Below are 20069 nucleotides of genomic sequence, written 5' to 3'. Positions count from 1 at the left end.
GAAGCGCACGCTCGAAATGAACTTTTATTGAGAGAAATTAAAAGCCGCGTTACATGATAAAAAAAAAAAAAAAAAGCGTGAAGTGCCGTAGCGCAAACCCGGCGGAGCAGAGGAGCACGATGCGCGGCCAGCACGGTACGGCGTCGCTCCCTGTAAAGGTCAGTCACTGAACTGAAAGATACGCAGTGGTCCCTAACACGGGTCACGCAAAACAACACAAATATAGCCTGAAATGAACCCACGAACCGCCCCTCTGGAAACCCCTACACAGGGGTCACCCAAAACGGCACAAATACAGCCTGAAAATGAGCCCAAGAGCTGCCCCCCTGGAAACCCGCAGTCTGTAGGCACGAGCTACAGCAGAATGCAGATCTGGACAAGTGTATTTGTTCTGCCTGTGGCTTTTATACGCCCTCTGCCATCTGCAGCGTGAATAAAAGCTGGGGAAGGAAGCCTGGCAAGCCCCAGCGCCGGGGCTTTGGGAAGCATGCGGGATGGAGAGCAGCGGCCTGGCAGAGAACTCGCGGGGATGGGTGCTCCCAGCCTGCAGCACACCGCTACCGGCTACCCTAGGCCAAACAGAAGCGACCACTGAGCTCAGGGGGGATCGGATTCGTTAAACTGACAGCACAAGTCCATCCTACAACAGCAGTGACTACAGCAATTAGCGATCGACTATGCTCTTGACATGCAAATTAAGCAGTGCCAGTGGACAGCTGTGCCCCAGTGCCAGTCACTGACCAGCTCAGCTCCTGGGCCACAGGCAGAGGCCACGGGCAGCTGGGGCAGCACACGCTGTCTCTAGCTGACAGTTTCACTACTGCTGTTGAAGAGCCTTCTAGAAGTAAAGCAGACTGCAACAAAACAAAACACCAATAGATTCACATGGCAATACAATAATCCCTTAAATTTTAAGGTAAGTTAAATTCCATACAAATCAAACTTCCAAAAATATTTTGCAAACTCTGGCATATGGCTATGATACAGTATGTACAAATAAAATACCAGAATGGTTACATTTTATTGCTCTTTTTTTTTTATTTGGTTAAGGAATTATACAGTAGCGTATAAAAGGGCATGGGAAGCGGCAAGAAGCAAGTGGTGGCTTCTCATCCTCTCAAAAGCCAAGGTTGGTTGGTTTTGTTTTGTTTTTAAATACTGTATTCTCAAACATCACATCAAAAGCATTTCTGTATTGAGTCACATCTGCATTACCCAAACAGGATAGAAGAGCAACAGTGAAAGCAGCCTAGGCAATGGGTAACAGGGTTCCATTTTGTATATTCCTTCACTACTTCATACTTCCAGAATACAACTATTCATAAAACATCCAGTCTAAAGTTATATATAAGTCAGTTATGAACAGACTTCCACATAAACTGATGTTTCAGTGAGGTGGGCAACTTGAATTCACTAATCATGCAGAAAACTCCCAATAAGATCAGTGATATCGGTGAGCTAAATCATTCAACTTGGCTGTGATCTAGCCTGCAAGAGAATCCCTTCTGCAAAAGCCATTTTCTACGTTCCAGAAGGTTATAAACACTGTGTTTAGATCCACTAGTATAACAAACCCTTAACTTCCTCCACAGTACGGAAACCTCACTTATGAAGCATGTGTCAGTAGAGAACATCGACACGATTGCATACACCTACCCTGCTTTTTACATCCTTCTGTTGGCAAGAACACAAAAGGTAAAGGTACCAAGAAGTGATCACGTTCACATTAGTCAGGAAAGAGCCCACAAGTCTACTCTGGGCCTTCACCACCTGCTCGCACTCCTAGTGACGAGGAGCTTTACTCTGGACACTCCATCAGAGTGACCCAAACAACAGTGCATGGAAGAAACTGGCTGCACCAGCAACCCTGTTCCAAAGATCTCCAGTGACCTGTCAGTGAGACCATCAGCATGGCACTGACTGTACCCAAGGCATGAACTATTCAGGCGCTACTCAGCAGGTTGCATTGTAGACTTTTACCTCTTAAGCATCTGTTATTCAATACTTTCCTTTGTTTTTTAAAAAACAGATAGGCTTATCTCACAAAGTGTCATCTGGACGCAATACAGCAAAGCTAAAAGAATGCTGAAGTGAAAACCCAAGCACTTCGTAGGTAATTGCTCCTGTAGGCTCATGATATAAAAACACTTCCAACCCTTCCCTCTAAAAATAAATCCTGCTATAGTTGGGCATGATTTACCACTCCTGCCTTCCTCTGACTGAGTCCAAACTCATTCATGGATATACTTAGTCAAAATTAGAACTTTAGCTGAAGCTCTTAACCACGCCTTTTAGGCTCAGTCTCTCATTACAAACAGCTTACTACCAACACAGCCCCTGACACAAACTTCCCCTTAAATATGCATAATTTACTCTATCTCAAATATTTACAAGCAGAAGCAGCCTATCTTTACAAGACAGACTTCCTTCTGCTCTACATAAAGTGCAGCTCTCTAATTTAAGGCAAATTTCAGTGAAATATAAAACCATAGTTTTATTTTAGTATGTACACATTTTAAATTAAAAACAAGAATTCCTTGAAAAGGAAAGAATGAGAGGAAAATGTTTCCAAGTTTGGGAATTTTCTGGATTTTAACACAGTCCCAATATTATGTCCTATCGACATAAATTTGTAAATTTCTTCTCAATAAATGCAAATGAAATAAAGAGGTGACAATGTGTACAGTAATTTAGCTCCAAAGATCAGTAAAACGCTGGGAAAGTGCAGACATAGTTTTTCATGTCCCATAGTTTCCTTTAGCTACAGTAGCATCCATCATTATCACATATCTACATATATATCCTATACACCTAATGCTAATCTCAGTTCTTGTAATGAGTATTTCTCATCTCCATCTGTATCAAATTTCTTAAAGCTCTGTGACTCTTGGGCTGTAGAGCCAAGCAGCTTTTGAAGATCTTCATATGATAGTTTTCCATTAGCATCTTCAGTTGCTTTTTCAAACAGATTCTGAAGATCTGCAAAGAGAACAAGGATTGAAAAGTAGCTCCTTTAAATACACAGGAATATCCTATAAGCTGCTCTTCCAGTTTTACTGCACTAAATAAAGCATCCTCAAGTACGTAGTTTGCCTTCTGCATTGTTGCAAGCTGTCAGTAACAGTTTAGGAGAAAAAAAACCCATGAACATTTCTGGATTAAGTTACATTAAATCTGAGAAAAGTAATCCCTATTTCTGGCCACGACTAATAGCCCATTCTACAACCACTAACTGCATACAGATGCAGTTATCCTCCACAAAAGCAAGCTCTGAATGACTGTTGCTATACCAACAGCACAGATGATATAAAGGGAAAAGTGTCTATTCATTTCCTGATGCAAAGCATTGGCCTTTCAGTAGCTGGAGAGGCTGAACAGCAAGATCCAGGAACTATTCATTTGACCAGGCAGTGTTCTCTTAAAATAAAGAAGAAAAAAACCCCAAAACATACATACTCACACCCACTTCATTTTTCTTCAGCACCCGCATTCTGCCCTTGACTTCTCTCATAATCTCTGGGGCACTTGGTATAATACTTTGGCACTCAAACCAATTATAATTCACACTCTTGTTTAAATCCCAGTTTCTTTTCTTTACATACTGTTCTTTCATTTTAGGTTTTGGTTAGTTTTTTTTAATTTTTTTTTTTTTTTTTAAAAAGCATGTAGTTCTCAAGCTTTTAAAATTGACCTCGCATCTCCCAGACCGCCCAGACATGCCACCATAATTCCAGTTATATTTACTGTCTCCTAAACATTTACATGAAATAGTCAGAAAAAGAAAAGGTCAGTCCACAAAGGACACATACCTTGGATGCTGGAAACTCCTGGTAAGGACAGATGTCTCAGCTGTCTGTTACTCTCTGTGTTGTCATCAGCTGTCCTTGAAACCAGCCTTGAAAGGTCTGTGGGCATTGCTGTAGTACTCAGACTACTTTCAACTGTTACAAAACAATTTCTATTAGTCTTACTAATTCCACAGAATTAGTTAGTAGAAACAAAAAAAAATCTGAAAAAACTAATTAATTTTCAGGTTGTTTTGCATCACAGATGCTGTATGCGATAAGAATGCTGCAAAATTGTTTCCGAATACAGCAGTGTTGTCTCTTTTTACCAGTAACTGGTAAAAAGAAGAGCAGAGAAAGAACTTATTGGACAGTTATACAGCTTTAATCTTTCATGCTGTATTAGGAGATGTGTATTTGTAAATCCCATACAAAGAATGACTGGGAAGTGCTTTCTACTTCCCAGTCTGAAAGTGCTGAAAAAACTTTATTAAGCAAATTACATCTGCCCACCCAGGATGTTTTCACCATGCCAATGCAGGTATCTACCTTCCCCAACAGCAAGGTCTAAACTTCCAAGTTGCTGCTTAGCACATTAACAAGCACAGTTCTGTTGTAATGAAATATTTCAGATCTGATCTTCAGCACTACCTGTATACAGCAAAAGTGCAGAACTGAGACAAGTCAGCAGAGATGCAGACCTTTCTTCTATGTTACACTTAGATTTTGAAAAAGCAAAAATAGATGTTACTGGGTATAAATTTCTACAGGTTAATCACAGTATGCCTTCAAATACAAGCTATTGATACATGTGGATCCTCCTATAGACATGGAAAGTCACCTTCAAACTTCTGTAGTCATATACAGTTTTCTATTTTAAAGCCATCAGTTTCCTACCACTTTAATCTTCACCAAAATCTTAAGGAACAATCTAAGTTATCCACCGTCATTAGTTATTCTTTGAATTACACAGGGAACCTTCCGGTTTATGGATTACTACCGTAAGACATTCTTACCATTCTTTGATGTCTCAATGGGTCTGTCATTTTCTGGCTTGCCTGTGAGAGCACTGATCAGCTGAAGCTTCTCTTTTAGTTTTGATACCTGAGAATCTCTAGTTTCTGTTTCCTGCATATGTAGAAAAAAAAAAATTCTTAAGAAGCACCTCTTCAGTAAATGGAGAGGATTGGGAAAAGTACTTTTGAGTGAGACTTGGAGGTCTCCAGGCTGATCAAGTTTAAAATTATAAACAAGATTTTAAATTAAAAAGATGTAAGGAATAAATTCACATGGTCTGCAAGAAAACAGAGTCAGTACCTACCTGAAGAGTAGGCAACTATTTTGCAGACACCAATTTAAAAGAATCTAACATTTAATTTCTGTATTTCTTATATAAATGATCAAGACTCTGAAAAATCATCACATAAAACAGTCAAACATACTTGTAGTGAACATTAATTGAATTGCATAATCGTTTGAAATGTTTGTCTGCAGTACTGACTACCTTAGTGCAGGAGTCACATACCTCTGTCAAAGTAAAAACACCCCATTTTTTAATCTGGAGCTCCTTTGCTCTTTTTATGAGTCAGTTCCAGAAGATAGGTTGAGTTCACATCAATCCAATCCAAGCGTAGAACTGACCGTAGCCAGTTCGGTCACCTGCCTTCTTTCCAGAACATGGAAACTAACCTCAGCAGTGCCGCCTCATACCCAGCCCACAATTTGGCCATTCAGTCTGGTAAACTCACTCACAACCAGTCGTCAGATCCTTACTGAGAGGTGGCTTTCAGCAATTCCTAGACTCCACTAGTGCAAAGTTTCTCCAAGAAAGTTTTTAAAGCTGGATAAATGCTGCAACCCCATTTGCGATGTGAACCCACAAAAATTGAGCTAGCTTTGCTGAGAGCATTGCAGTGGGTGCTCCAATGAGCTGGCTGCCAGTCCCCTGTTCCACTGGACCATGGTCTGAACCTCCCAAGATTCTTTCAGCTGCAGGGAAGGCTATTACAGCACCTCTGCTATGTTACCCCATATGTAGTCAGAATGGCAAAACTTTAAACTATTGTAACTTTTCTCCCATCTTAACTGACTTCCTGTCCCCAGAATGGGGTAGATAAGATGTCCTACTCTGGACTTCTTTAAAAGAAACTTCATCAGATTAGCCTACTTGCAGATCTTTCCTCAATTAAGTCTCATTTAAAACATGATTATAAAGACAATGACATGCTCTACTAATCCAGTGTAATTTGGGTTTCTTTACCTTTGTTTCTTTATTTGAATGAGTTTCATTATCTAGTTGATCTTCATTTTCCACTTTTAGAGAGGTAGTTACATCCTACAGGAAAAATGGAAGACAGCCAAGTTTATTCACATGCTTATTATATTCTACAATTGAGTTTCTTTACTTCAAATTTGGCAGACATGAAGCAGGAAAAAGACAGGACAAATACATGCTAAAATAAACATGGAAGACAGTGGGTTATGTAATTTACCACAGCAACATCAGCATGTTCCTTATTGCTAAACATACAGAACACGTTCTCAGAGACTGGCCCCAATATGGCATACAGAAGCACTGGAAGTATTTACAAACATAATTAGTTGGTTGGGTTTTTTTTTTTAAACATCTAAGCACTGATGAACAATCCAGAGGCCCACCTAGCTCCTCAGTGGTCTTAACAGACCCATGCCAGAGTGCCTTCCTAAAACATAAAAAGGTTTGTGAATCCTGTCCCATTAAACAGTCACACAAGTTTTAAATGTCACAGTGCTTTGGACATTTTTCTGTAGATTCTGAAGGCTAGAAATAACCACTCTCAGAGATACTCTTATGTTGGTTATCTGTTCGGAAATATGGAACAAATTCCAGCCTTTAAAATGAAATCTTAGGTGTCCCAAGTTTCACTCTGACATTTTCTTTTGTTAGGTTAAGTTGTATCTGTAGTGTATAGCAAGTATTAAAACTACTAGCCTGAGTAGACACCCTTAGTCATCAAATACTCACCACATTGGTAGACAAGTTCTCTCTTTTGTCCAGATTATTCACAGCAAGGGGAGAGTTTTCTAACAGCATAACCCTCCGGCTAAGGTTACCAATGGCTGAATCCACATTTAGAAGATTTATGTCATTCAACTTTTGGTACACCACTACAGTATTGTTTAGCTCTTCCAAAGCTATATGCAGTGACTGGCTTTCCTGAAATACAAAACCAGCACATGTCAGTTTACTCAACCTCTGCAGCGCTCTTGCTATTAACAACATGGTGACTGACCCAGTTTAACTGGGCAGACTTCAGACTGGTTCTCTATTGACACTGCTGAAAACATCTAACTGGAAGCTTCCAGAAAGTTATTCCAGCTTTCAAAGTCTGAAACTGAGACTCTTCCTCAGGGCTAACCTCTTTGTTCCTAATGTAATCACTTCAGCTGTGCCAGCCAACACAGAAAGCCTATTCATCTAATTTTCCAGGGCAAGCTTAGTAACCACAACAACCATTTTTCCCAAGAAAGCATGTAGTAGGCATATTTATATACAAGATTCATTTTTCAGGAAGATATCAACTGTATTAAATGTAAATAAAAGCAGTGATTCCATTCCAACCCATTCAGCTAGACACGCACACCTTATCCTTTTTTTTTTTGTTGCTGAATCCCTGCTTTCCACACCTCATTACATTAAGGGTGACTCACTACATGCCACTCCCAAATTTGCTGATTGGCAAGTACCTGCCATAAAATCCATTCCATAAGAAGCCTTTAACTCATGTCCATTTACATGGGCAAAGTACACCTATAATTTGTTGGATATTGGTTTCAGTCTTTTTACTCTTCACCCAGTTAGAACACAAAAAAATACTGACTAGGGTACTTTCCTGTTTGCACGTACACAGGAACAATTATCTTATATTTTGTTTTGAAGTATGCCATCTGTATTGTCTTGATAAAAGCCATACTTTTTTGTACATGACAGTACTGCAAAACACACAAAAAAGTTACATATCAGTGATACTTGTACCTATATTTCTTATGCAAGGGAGAAAAATACCTTTTTGCAATTTTCTGTCTGATTTCTCTCAGTCCTTGGCACAACAGTGGAGGGAAGTGAAGGTATCTGTTTTAATTCCTTCTAAGGAAAGAAGTAGAAAATTGTTACCAAATGCCTGTAAAAAAAAATACTAAGCTTCTAACAATTGGCAGGCTGTAGCTAAGAATGTTTTGCTACAATTATAGTCACTCATGTCTGTTGTGCATGCAGTATTTTAACCAGGCTAATACAGAGTTTTCTTTAAAACACATAAGGTCCAAATTTATTTTAATTAAACCCTCCTAATTAGCTCTTCTCCCTTTAACAAAGTATTATGATACACTTTTCACTGCTACCATACATACTGCCATATCGGCAATGTTTTTGTAGCACCCACTGACTAAATCAAGTTTTATAGTGTGTCTAATTTAGATATTATCTGCAAGTATTCTTATTAAAGTAATGCTGTATTGCAGTTTAGCCGAAAAGCTTTAATTATTGGCTCAGTTTGTTAACGCCAAGTGTGAGGTTAGTATAAATACAGAGAGTAGGTTCTGGTAAAGTTGGTCAATAATTTCATCCTTATACACATCCTTAATTCAACCAACAACCTTTATCTCAACACTTCCAGCATCCCCAATCCTAAAACAGTGCAGAGAGTTACCACAAGCAGTACCCTGAATCACACAGAAGCAGAGATTCCCAAGGTTCCACATCTGTGTAGTAGGAAGCAAAAAATCTGCAGGGTAAGTGTAGTAGGGACCAAAAATTCTGGCTCCAGAGAAATACATACTCAGTACCATATAGGAGATGCCACACAGGGATTAGAAGATTAGAGTATTAATGTACCAACCAGCACCTACTGAAACTTCAGAAGTATTTCGAAGGCATAAGGCAGAACTCCACACAGTTCTTAAACTTGGCTTCATAAATGTAACCGTTAAAATGCAGTGTTAAATCAGTACATTTTCTTACCACATCATTCTGGAGTATTTCTATGGATTTCTTGTATTCTTCAATAGCTGTCTGTATATTTTCAACATCATGAGAAACACTCGTAAGCGTGCTACCGATGTTCGCTACAGTCTGGAATAAAGAACATGACAAAAAATCTCAGCCTTCCTCAAGCTGCACTGTCCCAAAGTTTCAACCTGCTAAACAATGTTTTCTTAGTGAAACTGCAGGCAGACTGCCACAAAAATATGCATGTGAATTTGAAGTATTTGGGACTTTATTTGCAGACAAAACTGTAAATTATACCCATCACATCTCCAGGCCAATAAAGACACACTCTACACCATGAGAGCTTAAGCTAAATAACCACAATTACAGGTTTGCTACTCTCACTCCTAAAACAATACAAATGTTCTGGCATTAATTAAAAAAAATCCTGATATTAAGACATCTTACCTCCTCTCTACATGGAATATTTGTATTGAATACAAGGATGTTGACATCACCGATTTATCTTGCCTTAATTGTCTTTCAGACACATCATACACTGAAAAAAATCAGTCTGCCAAAAGTTGCAGATTAGATTTTCAGGCAAGGACTGCCTTTTTTAAAATGAAAGAATAGCTCTGAAGTATCAGGAAAGCTGCTGTGAATTCTGTGGGTACAGTCAGTGTGCTCTGACAGCTGCCTTTGCTTCTGACGACTCCTGTCTCATCTTTCCCTTGCCTTCACCTATGTGAACTCCCCCTACTTCTCCCCAGCTCTAACTTTAGAAAGTAACTATTCTGTAAAGCTGTACTGGTGTTCTAGCAGCTGACAGCATTGCACATAGAGTCAGATTGTCAGCTAGGATATCTGCAAACTAGTGGAAGTTACAGTAGCAGGACAGAGCATGCCCCTATGCTTCTTATTCCATTTTTAATACTTTCTTCAATCATTAAAACAAACAGAACCCATTTTAAAATCCCCTTTTCCTACGACTGTTATGCTCATAAGCTCTTAAGGCACTGAAGCGAGCCTCTAGCTACCCAGACTACATGCAAACAATATCCACCCAAATCTTCCTCCAGCTCTTCATTTTGCAAGTCTGAACACAGGTCCAGGAGACAACCTCTCCGCCCTGGAGGACCTTAGGACACCTTTAGCACCTTTCATCAGTCTGAACAAAAGCCGCTGTGCAAGAGGAACTCCCTCAATAATCCTTCAGGACTCTAACACCAGCAGGCAGCTCCCCATTTTCAGGAACAACACCTGCAGGGAAAAAGGCTTAAGAAAACCAAAATCCTATTCTGAGAATAGCAGCCTTTTCACAGAATCACTTAGGTTGGAAGGGACCTTTAAGATCATTGAGTCCAACCATTAACACTGCCAAGTCCACCACTAAACCATGTCCTTAAGCACCTCATCTACACGTCTTTTAAATTCCTCCATGGGTATTTAAAATGCTGCTTCCCTGGGCAGCCTGTTCCAATGCTTGACAACACTTTCTGTGAAGAAATTTTTCTTAATATCCAATGTAAACCTCCCCTGGCACAACTTGAGGCCATTTCCTCTTGTCCTATCACTTGTTATCTGGGAGAAGAGACCAACAACCACCTCACTACAACCTCCTTTCAGGTAGTTGTAGAGAGCGATAAGGTCTCCCCTCAGCCTTCTCCAGACTAAACAGCCCCAGTTCCCTCAGCTGCTCCTCACAAGACTTGTTCTCTAGACCCTTCACCAGCTTCGTTGCTCTTCTTTGGACACGCTCCAGCACCTCAATGTCTTTCTTGTAGCGAGGGGCCCAAAACTGAACACAGTATTCAAGGTGTGGCTTCACCAGTGCTGAGTACAGGGGGACAATCACTTCCCTAGTCCTGCTGGCCACACTATCGCTGATACAAGCCACAACGCTATTGGTCACCTTGGCCACCCGGGCACACTGCTGGCTCATATTCAGTTCACTGTCAGCCAACACAACCCCAGGTCCTTTTTCACCAGGCAGCTTTCCAGTCACTTTTCCCCAACCCTGTAGCATTGTATGGGGTTGTTGCGACCAAAGTGCAGGACCCAGCACAGAGCCTTGTTGAACCTCATACAACTGGTCTCGGCCCATCAATCCAGCTTGTCCAGATCCCTCTGTAGAGCCTTCCTACGCTCAAGCAGCTAAACCTTCCCACCCAACTTGGTGTCATCTGCAAACTCACTGAGGTTGCACTCAATCTCCTCATCCAGATCATTGATAAAGATATTAAAGAGAACTGGTCCCAACACTGAGCCCTGGGGAACACCACTTGTGACTGGCCACCAACTGAATTTAACTCCCTTCACCACAACTCTTTGGGCCCAGTCACACAGCCAGTTTTTTTACCCATAGAATACTACACCCATACAAGCCATGAGCAAACAGCTTCTCCAGGAGAGTACTGTGAGAAATAGTGTCAAAGGCTTTACTAAAGTCTAGGTAGACAACATCCACAGCCTTTCCCTCATCGACTAAGTGGGTCACCTTGTCATAGAAGGAGATCAGGTTAGTCAAGCAGGACCTGCCTTTCATAAACCCATGCTGACTGGGCCTGATCACCTGGTTGTCCTGTATGTGCCACGTGACAGCACTCAAGATGATCTGCTCTATAACCTTCCCTGGCACCAAGGTCAGAGTGACAGGCCTGTAGCTCCCCTGATCCTCCTTTCAGCCCTTCTTGTAGATGGGTGTCACATTTGCTAACCTCCAGTCAACTGGGACCTCCCCAGTTAGCCAGGACTGCTGATAGATGATTTCTCCCAGGAATGGCAGGCAATTCCAAAGACAGCTGGATGCAATGGACAGTTGAGCAGGAGATTTTTCACCAGGGCTATCAAAAGCCAGGCTACCCACCTACACCCACTGAAGTTCTCCTGTATGACAGGAGGCAGTGCAGCACGCACACAGAGGTCAAAAAAAAGTCCAGGTCTTGAAACCTGTCACTCTTCATTAACACGTACTTACAAACTATTAAAACTATTGTATTTAAATCTCCGAATAGTTCTTCTACACTCAACACCTCACACTATATCTCCTGGAAGGATTTCAGCTCTGTTTTTATTACATCAACCTTTCAAAACATAAATGCAAACAAGATAGCATCAAGAGAGCACTGGAAACAGATGTCACAACTAACACCTTAGACTTAACAGCAGAGACTGGCAAAAACTCAAAAATTCCCAAGATATTTGATTTTCACAAAGTATGACCAAGGGTGGATTTATTTCAACAAGAAAAACCCCTGCTGTTCAGCAGATCTCTGCAAGCTGAAACCTGTTGGCCCTAACACTTTGTCCTGACTGTACCAAAGGCAGCAAGATGACAACAAGGTTTCTCTATACTATATATATATAAAAAAAAAAAAATAGTTGTAGGTTCCAGACTAGGTACTGCCTTAAGAATTACTTCTGATATGACACAGTGAAAATCCAGCATGCTCATAACAGCAAATTAGAAGCTTAGGAAATAGCTTTGTACTCCTCCCAGAAAAAGAAATCCTAGCAGCCTGATCAGCCAAACCGCACTAATTGCTTTGCATATGACTAGCTTGTTGATTATACATTAATTTTGTAGGGATAGGAGATGAGAAGCGGAAACCCATAAAAGCCATAAAGACTGGACTGACATTAGGTGTTAGCCCAATATAAACATTTATCACTAAATAAAACAGAACTGCATGGAAGAGCCAGGAAGTTTCAACAAGCCATTCTTTTTCCCAAAATAAACAGAACAGTTCTTCAGTAAAGAATGCTCAGCTAAGACATACAGTAAGACACTGTATTAACAGAAGTCACTTCAGATGTCAGCTTGTGTCCCCAGTAGGGCCCATCTTTCAAGGGATTGTCAGAAAACCATCCCAGTACAATTCATCTTTTGCTGTGCGTGTACTGAACACCAAGAAAGCTCCCATGCTAATGTTCCAGGCCCACTGTCCCAAGTTAGACCCCCACCCACCTCAAGACTGTAAATGCAAAGCCAGATGTAGAACTATATGCTGCTGAAGATGAGGAAGTTTTCCAGAAAGCAATTCATTTTCTCTTCCAATTAAAAAAGCTAAACAAACCACCTATTTGCAAGCAGAGTTGTAAAACTGCAGACAAGACTTTTTGCAAGTGCCTTAAATGATATTAAGATTAGCAACCTGAAGGAAAGCAACCAGAAAGATCAGCTCCAAGCTGAAGAAGTGACAACATAATACATCTCCATAAGAAACAAGGAGAAACAAGGCCTTCACATTTTCTACCTGCCATACATTATCGTAAGACCATACAATATCAAGTATTTGAAGTCCAATTTAAAAACAAGAGAAGCAAATATTCCTCACATGCAATTCAGGTAACTCCTGTTGTCACTGCTGTCCCCAGGAGCCCAGCTGCAGCTTCGTACCACAGAACACATTTAGCAACAGCAACATTTATAGTACTTGCCTTCTGAAGTTTCTCTACTGTGAGAGGAAGAGAAATCAGATCAGAAGCAGACTTTATGTTATTTTTGAGATGATTTACTGTTGAGGTCAATAGTGATATCTAAAAACAAAAAGGAATATTTAGAATTAGTCAACATATATTGATTCTGACCTTTGGCAGTACTAATGACTTAATTTGTAACACTAAAACATAAGGCAAGACAAAATTATATATGTACACACACAACACACCCCCATCTAGGTCAGAAGTCCTTCCTAGGCTACATTAAAAATATTCTGCCTCTTGCAACAGAAGCAAGATTTTTTTAAAACTGAATGAAAGACATAGAAGCCTCCTCTTTTCAATAAGGTACCCTCTGCCCATTTTACATTCATCCCCTTAGAGAGAGGCTGTTGACCAAGAAAGATTTTTAAAAATTGTGCAACAAACCCTTACATGGAGGAAACAATCATCCACTTCTGTATTTAGCAATCAAACCTGCCTGGCAAAACCCAGCAAAGCCATGCAACTCCTCTAGCTGAGTGATGGGCAAAGAACTTGCACTTACCACCCAAACCTTCTGCCACAGAAGTGAAACAGTGACAACCTAAACGCAGCAGGTTAGCTCAATTTTCTGTTAACTGTTTAACCCAGGCAGCAAATTATTCAATGAGTCTTCAAGATTACTTACTCATTCCAACTGGGAGGCTGTCAAATAAACTAACTACATGCTAGCTATTAATTGCTAACACTATCACTTTAAGACCAATTTGTAGCCATTAGTCATCAAAAATAATTTCTTCTCACATTTGACAACACAGAAGTAGAGCAGATAAAGCCTACTTTCTTCTGCTTAAAAAAAAAAAGTTGTTTCGCAAGCTGAGGAAATGGGCAAGGTCCTAATTTTACATTACGCCAATGATGATCAGCTGGCATGCAGAGCCTCTGGTTCCACAGCTGTGAATACTGGCTGAAGTAATTCCCAGGCAGCACATCCCAACAATTCATGGAAAAACAGTAATTAAATTTTGATCCCCAGAAGAGCTAGCTCAGATTGTAACCAGTCTCTGAAGCAACTTGAGGGCCTGCAAGAACCATGTGCAAGTATCTTTAACATGCAGGTGCAGATGATAGCATTTTAAAAGTCCAATGAAGCACTTAAATATCTGTGGGTAATGCATATTGACAGATGCCAAAGAAAGCAAGTCAAATTTTCAAATATATTTATATGCCCCATTAAGCACTTTACCACTGCATGGGACTGAAAAAAACCCAGTCTGAGCAGGCACCTCAGTATTCTTAAAAATTAAACCCAAAGCACCAGTGTCAGGGAGGGTTCCATACCCACACCTCTTGATACCACTAACTGTGAGCAGCTCTGAACTTTTACCCTCCAAGGCAAGAATTTCAGTAACAGCCTTGCTGGATGCATTGTTTGAAGCATGAGTTAATACAGCAGCTGAGGAAACAGCTTTCTGTTAAGTGGCTTAGTTCTAGCCACAAACAGAGCTAAGACTTACACTGGCTCAGATTCTGGGTGTGTATTAGCAGATTCTATATTCACGAGACACCAGTACTTCATTTGTAGCAACGTGAACTTGCACTGATATGGGTAGCTCCTTTCCACGCTTATGAAACATTTGCGGACACTCCCAGAAATTTGCAGTGTCAAATCTCTCATTATAATTATCACAAGTGTCTGGCAGGAAAATTAAAAACTGCACGGTTCTCAGGTTCTTCGAAGTTCTGCCTGAAGTCTTTCCACCAGTTGTGTAACTTCTCTTTGCGATCAGTCTCCAGTCCAACTGGATGCTGAAACTTTTTTTGCTTGTTTAATAATGAGGCTCATACTTCATTTTAACTTTAAAAATAAAAGTGTAGCATATGGTCACAAAAGTCCTTAGATAAAAGCTCAGCCCTGCATTTGAAATTAATTCCTGTAAAAATAAAACTTGGGAGTATTTCATTATTTTTCAAAACCAAGCACTGATCCCTCTCACCTGTTTGTTGATCTCTGTGATATTTATCCAAATTTTATTTAGCCCCAGTTCTCCAGTCTCAATTTGCTCTAGTTGCTTTTGCTTCTGTACCAAATCTTCATTCAGTTTAGGAATTTCTTGGAATGATGTTTTTTGATTAGATTCCACTAAAAAAAGTGAAAAAAATAATTAGATTTGCTTTTAAAAAAACCCCAAAAGTCCAGGTAAACAAGGTTGAAAGGCAGAAAACAAGTTACAAGCAGCAACAATCTACATCAGTGAAAGAAGGCAATAACAGTTTCTACATATGGGTTTATTGCCAATTCAGAATTAAGTGTTTGTTCAGAATAATAGCTCTTTTTTTCTAAGAGTACGAACATCTGCAGAGAACCCAGAGGGATCATACTAAATTTAACACTCTGCAATAGTACTGTCATTCTGGCAAGCCTCAGCAAGTCTTTATTTAGTGCAGTTATTTTGCATTACTTTCAGGGAGGAGCATGAAATAGTAATGGGAGTGTGAATAAGAACTGCCAACAGTACCAGGGCAAAGGAGGCACATGAAATGAACCTCAGTGCCCTTTTCAAGCTTGCAAAGGGGCAATTGACAATGAAGTGAATTCCGAAGAGATTAACGTGATTACAGTTGTTCCGTGTGACAGAAAGACAACTGGAAAAAATGTATAAGCTTACACAGTAACGTCTGTTGGTAAACAAATAAGGAAACAAGGTCCTTGGGAAGTAAAGTCAGTTATTACTGCAATTAATACTACAGCAAGGGGGAAACACATAGCTCAAACCAATGCAAGTGAGCCTCAGAAATGCAGCTCTTCAGGTCTGCAGTGACTAAGCTGTTTAGCCGCAAGCACTATTAGGCAATCCTAAATCCCTAGGTCTAGGGAACAAATAAGCAAAGGTTTTGAGATGGAGCTGACAGAGTTCTCCAAAACATACACCTCCACCCTGTAAGGCAGCACTGGAATGCTCCACAACAAACCACCATCGTTCAGACCAGACTGCCAAGAGCAGTGGGACCTATGTGGTACGTAGCTGGCAGCTCCCAGAACAAATTTCCATGTGTGACCCATCTGGTCAAAAGGGGAAGCCTTCTGGAGTGCTTCATGCCTGTGGAGTGGATGCCTACAACTGGAAAGTCGTGCATCTTCAAAAACCCACTTCACTTATCTTGAAACAAGTCCTAAAAGTCACTTCTAGGTACAGAGTAATCTACATGGATCACCCAAGATCTGAATAACACTTTTGGTTAAGTAAGACCTTGAAAGATGTATTTTAGCCAAAACAGGCTGAGAGCTAATTGTGCATTTGACACAAGCAGTTCACACTGAATCTGATGTTTCAGAGGCTTTTGTAGAGAAATTATTTTCTGTTTTGCTGCTCTCACTCTGTACAGTGAGACTCCATTTAAGAGTTTCTTGCAGTGCTAGGAAGGTTAAGTACTACATGCATTCTTAGCATCATTACTAACAACTGAAGGGAAACACCACAATGATTTCCCCCTATCCTAAACATACTAGATGCAAAGATGTCTTATTAACAAGCATTCATGCCATACTCAGTTTGTTCAAAAGATGGCAGAATATTAACAAATACTACCACAAGAATCTGCTCTTATGGGGAAAAAATCTGGATGAAGACTCAGAGAAGGAAGGTTCTTTTCCCAAACCTGTTGTAGGACAGACTGATCCTGTGCCTTTGTTTCTCCATCCACCCACACATCTCACCAAAGCACAGTGTTACCTTTCAGAACCAGGTTATTCTTGCTGTCTGGTTTTTTGTTGCTGTTGTTTTTAACGCTGTACCTCATTATGAGTCTCCCATCCAGCAACTAGGCATGCTCTTACAGTGGCAAGGACATCTGAGACTATTTTATCACTAGACAAAGTATTAAATGCACAGCTTTTCTACCAGAGCTATTCAGGAAAAAACAAGCACATCTGTAAGTCTGACAGTAAGCACAGAGAGAGCAACTGCTTTAACAAAGAGGTCTATGTAGAACAGGAACGATGAAACTTAACTACACCAAAGCCAACAAATGTTGTCATCGTGCAAAACTTTTACTACCAGTACATACTTGAAGGAGACCAGTCCAAGAGCAGCTTCTGGGCAGCCAGCTTACCCAGAACACAGAAACAGCTACTGCAGAGCTGCCCAGTACCCTCACAGCCACAAAGCAGCACCTGCAACCAAAGGTATCCTCCGTAACTGGTGGAAATCAGTTACGGCTAACTTTCAGAGTTCAGTATCAGTTAATATAAAAGTACATCTATCAGCAACACTTCTTCTCACTCCCAGCCAGCCAGGAGGTTCCACTTCAGCCAACAACTCCCCACCTCACAGCAGAATTACACATTTGAACAGGAAGCCCTAAACACCAACAGCAAATAATTTCTACACACATTTCCTCAATAACTCTTCCACCACAAGCAAATCAAGCCCTTTGCTTACCTCCAGCCCTAGCAGTCTCCTAATCTTTTAACTGATTTCATCAGCCTTATTTTTAAGGTCATCTTCATGGCCTGGGCACAAAAATTCTAAGATTAAGACCAAAGCTACGGGACAAAACCTACAGTCAACAGCTGCGCTCCTCAAGCAAAACGTAACTACCTAGCCTTTCTGAAGCAGCTAGAGACCATCTGAATGCTCAAGCTTCACTCTCTTCTGCTCCATTCACACAGCTCCTCAGCTTATCCTTTTTCAATACATCGCATTTTAAATACTACTAAAATAAGGCACCAAAACATATCTTGTGTCCAGAGGTGAGGTATAGAGAACCGAGAGTGTACGTTACATGCAAATCTCACCATTTGTTATACCTCAGCACTACAGAAGTTGTAATACTGAGATCTTAACATGGACGGAGACAACCCAAGACCTACAAGCAAAATGCTTCACATAAACTCCGTACCTCAAAGTACTAAACATAACGTAACTCCACACCATACGCAACACAACATAAAAGTTGAAGAAAAAGGTCAATGCAAGCAAGATAAACATTCAGAAGATACAAAGAAAAAACATAATACCAAAGCCATGCTCAAATTGGAGTAACACCATAGCAAGCATTAGAGGTTTTTAAAAGAGCTCAAGACAAGAACATTGTTTTCCTTTAATTTTTTTTAAGGGATGAATCAAAATCCCCTAGATTGCTTTTACAGGGTTGATCAGAACTTTTTATTTTTAAATAGTAGCTTCCTTTGGAAAAGAGCACTCTCAAGACTGAAGTCAGGAATTTCAGAAATGTATGTACAAGTAACTACAGGCCCACCTAGTCCAGTGTCCCTGCTCCTCAGAAGATACAGAGCAGGCAAGAATATATAACATTTGCCTTAGATCTGTCCAGCCTCCAAGTGTTTTTGGCTCAGAGGGCTCCTCAACTCAGGGGCAGTTTGTCTACTCGGTACCTTCAGACTTTGAAGAAGCAGGTAGGCAACTAAAGCTCTTCATACTGCCCAAAGCAAATGTGAAATACCATCATTACATTTATACTTACTAGTTCGAAACTTCTCCTTTATTGCATCCAGATCCTCCTTAAGAGCCACCTGCATCCACACTAAGCCAACACACGCTACCACACAAGCGGCAAGAATGACAAACGCGCATAATGGGTAACAGAACTTGCAGCATCGTAGATAGTCGCCTCTAAATAAAACAAAATAACAGACTGTGAACACTCAACAGTACCTAGAAAAGTTTTATTTTAAATGTTGCTCTATCAAAGTAAGGGAAGTGCTAGAACAGCACGTTTTGGCTGACAAGAGCTAATGAAGAGCTTTTCCAAGAATAAATAAGCCTATACGGTGAGATCAGGGCTATTACTCTGTTCAGTTTATTCTCAGGAGGTACATCTAGCATATTTAAAAGCAGCTGTCAGGTTTCCCTTACTCCCCTTTCCCTCTGCTCACATAAACTTATGTTCAGAACATCTGCTTGATAGCTTGGAAGGCAGGCTTCAGGAAAGGGTATTACCATAATGTTATGACAAGTACTCTAGATTATCCTAAACTGCAAAAGTTTAAGTTTCTCTGCGACGTGCCTACTTTTAGTTATTCTTAGAGGTCCATTAATAACGCTGTTACTTAACTGAAAAGTTTATTTATTGGCAAAAGAACATCGTGTCCACGAGGAAACCAGCCCTGCGTCAGCTGGCAGATACAGGATTGTGCCATGCTGAGCACACACGGATAACTGCGCCCAACGCTTCAAGCAACTGCCCCCAAACCGCTCAAGCACTTCATTTGTAGTGAGCGTAAAACAGAAAAACCAAGAAAAAAGCCAGAAAATGGTTTAGACCTACTTTCACCCCCAGCCAGGCGACCTGTTGGGCCAGACACACTCAGGGCAGCCCCAGATCTTTCCTGACAGCCCCCAGCGCCCCACACCCCGCCCGCAACCGCGAAGCTGCCCCGCTGACGGCAACGCAGCCGTCTCCAGCTCCCCCCCGGAGACCAGCGCCGAGGCGAGGGGCTCCCGCCGCGGCGGGGCCGGGGCCTGGGCCCCAAGCGGGTAGGACCGGGCCTGGGACGCAGCGACAACCCCGGGGACTCACTTGCCGCAGCGGCCCCGCGTCCCCGCGAACTCGTCCTCCTCGGAGCTGGACTCGGAGTCGGAGGCGGGCGGCTCGGTACGCAGCAGCCGGTGGCCCGAGCCCTTCTTGGCGGGCTTCTTCCTGCGGCCGTCGGCGGCCAGGCCGATGAGGGCGTTCAGCTCCTTCCGCTTCTTCATCCTCTTGTGGGGCGGCAGCGGCGGCGCGGCCGGCGGCTGGCTCCCGCCTCCCTCCTCCTCCTCCGCCGCCGCGGCGGCCGCCGCCGCCAGCGCGCCTCGGCTCGCCAGCCTGCAGCCCGGCCGCGGCTACAGGCGCTCCGCGGGGCCGCGGCCGTTGCTCCCCCGCCGGCCCCG

The 20069-nt window shown here is 41.6% G+C and overlaps 1 protein-coding gene across 1 annotated transcript; it reads right to left on the bottom strand.

The window, feature by feature from the left end:
* Nucleotides 1-10: 10 nt before the first annotated feature.
* EFCAB14 (EF-hand calcium binding domain 14) lies at nucleotides 11-20047 on the bottom strand. The gene is made up of 11 exons (XM_074832104.1): nucleotides 19720-20047; nucleotides 18664-18812; nucleotides 15174-15319; nucleotides 13195-13293; nucleotides 8785-8895; nucleotides 7831-7911; nucleotides 6790-6981; nucleotides 6046-6120; nucleotides 4802-4913; nucleotides 3810-3941; nucleotides 11-2979 (listed from the first exon to the last, which is right to left on the bottom strand). Exons 1-11 carry the CDS (start codon nucleotides 19893-19895, stop codon nucleotides 2804-2806), a joined length of 1449 nt encoding a protein of 482 aa, XP_074688205.1. The 5' UTR covers nucleotides 19896-20047; the 3' UTR covers nucleotides 11-2803.
* Nucleotides 20048-20069: the final 22 nt, after the last annotated feature.

This window comes from Strix aluco, chromosome 8 (genome assembly GCF_031877795.1).
Source record: "Strix aluco isolate bStrAlu1 chromosome 8, bStrAlu1.hap1, whole genome shotgun sequence".
In the NCBI taxonomy this organism is placed as follows: Eukaryota; Metazoa; Chordata; class Aves; order Strigiformes; family Strigidae; genus Strix; species Strix aluco.
This window is presented reverse-complemented; position numbering and strand designations above follow the sequence as displayed.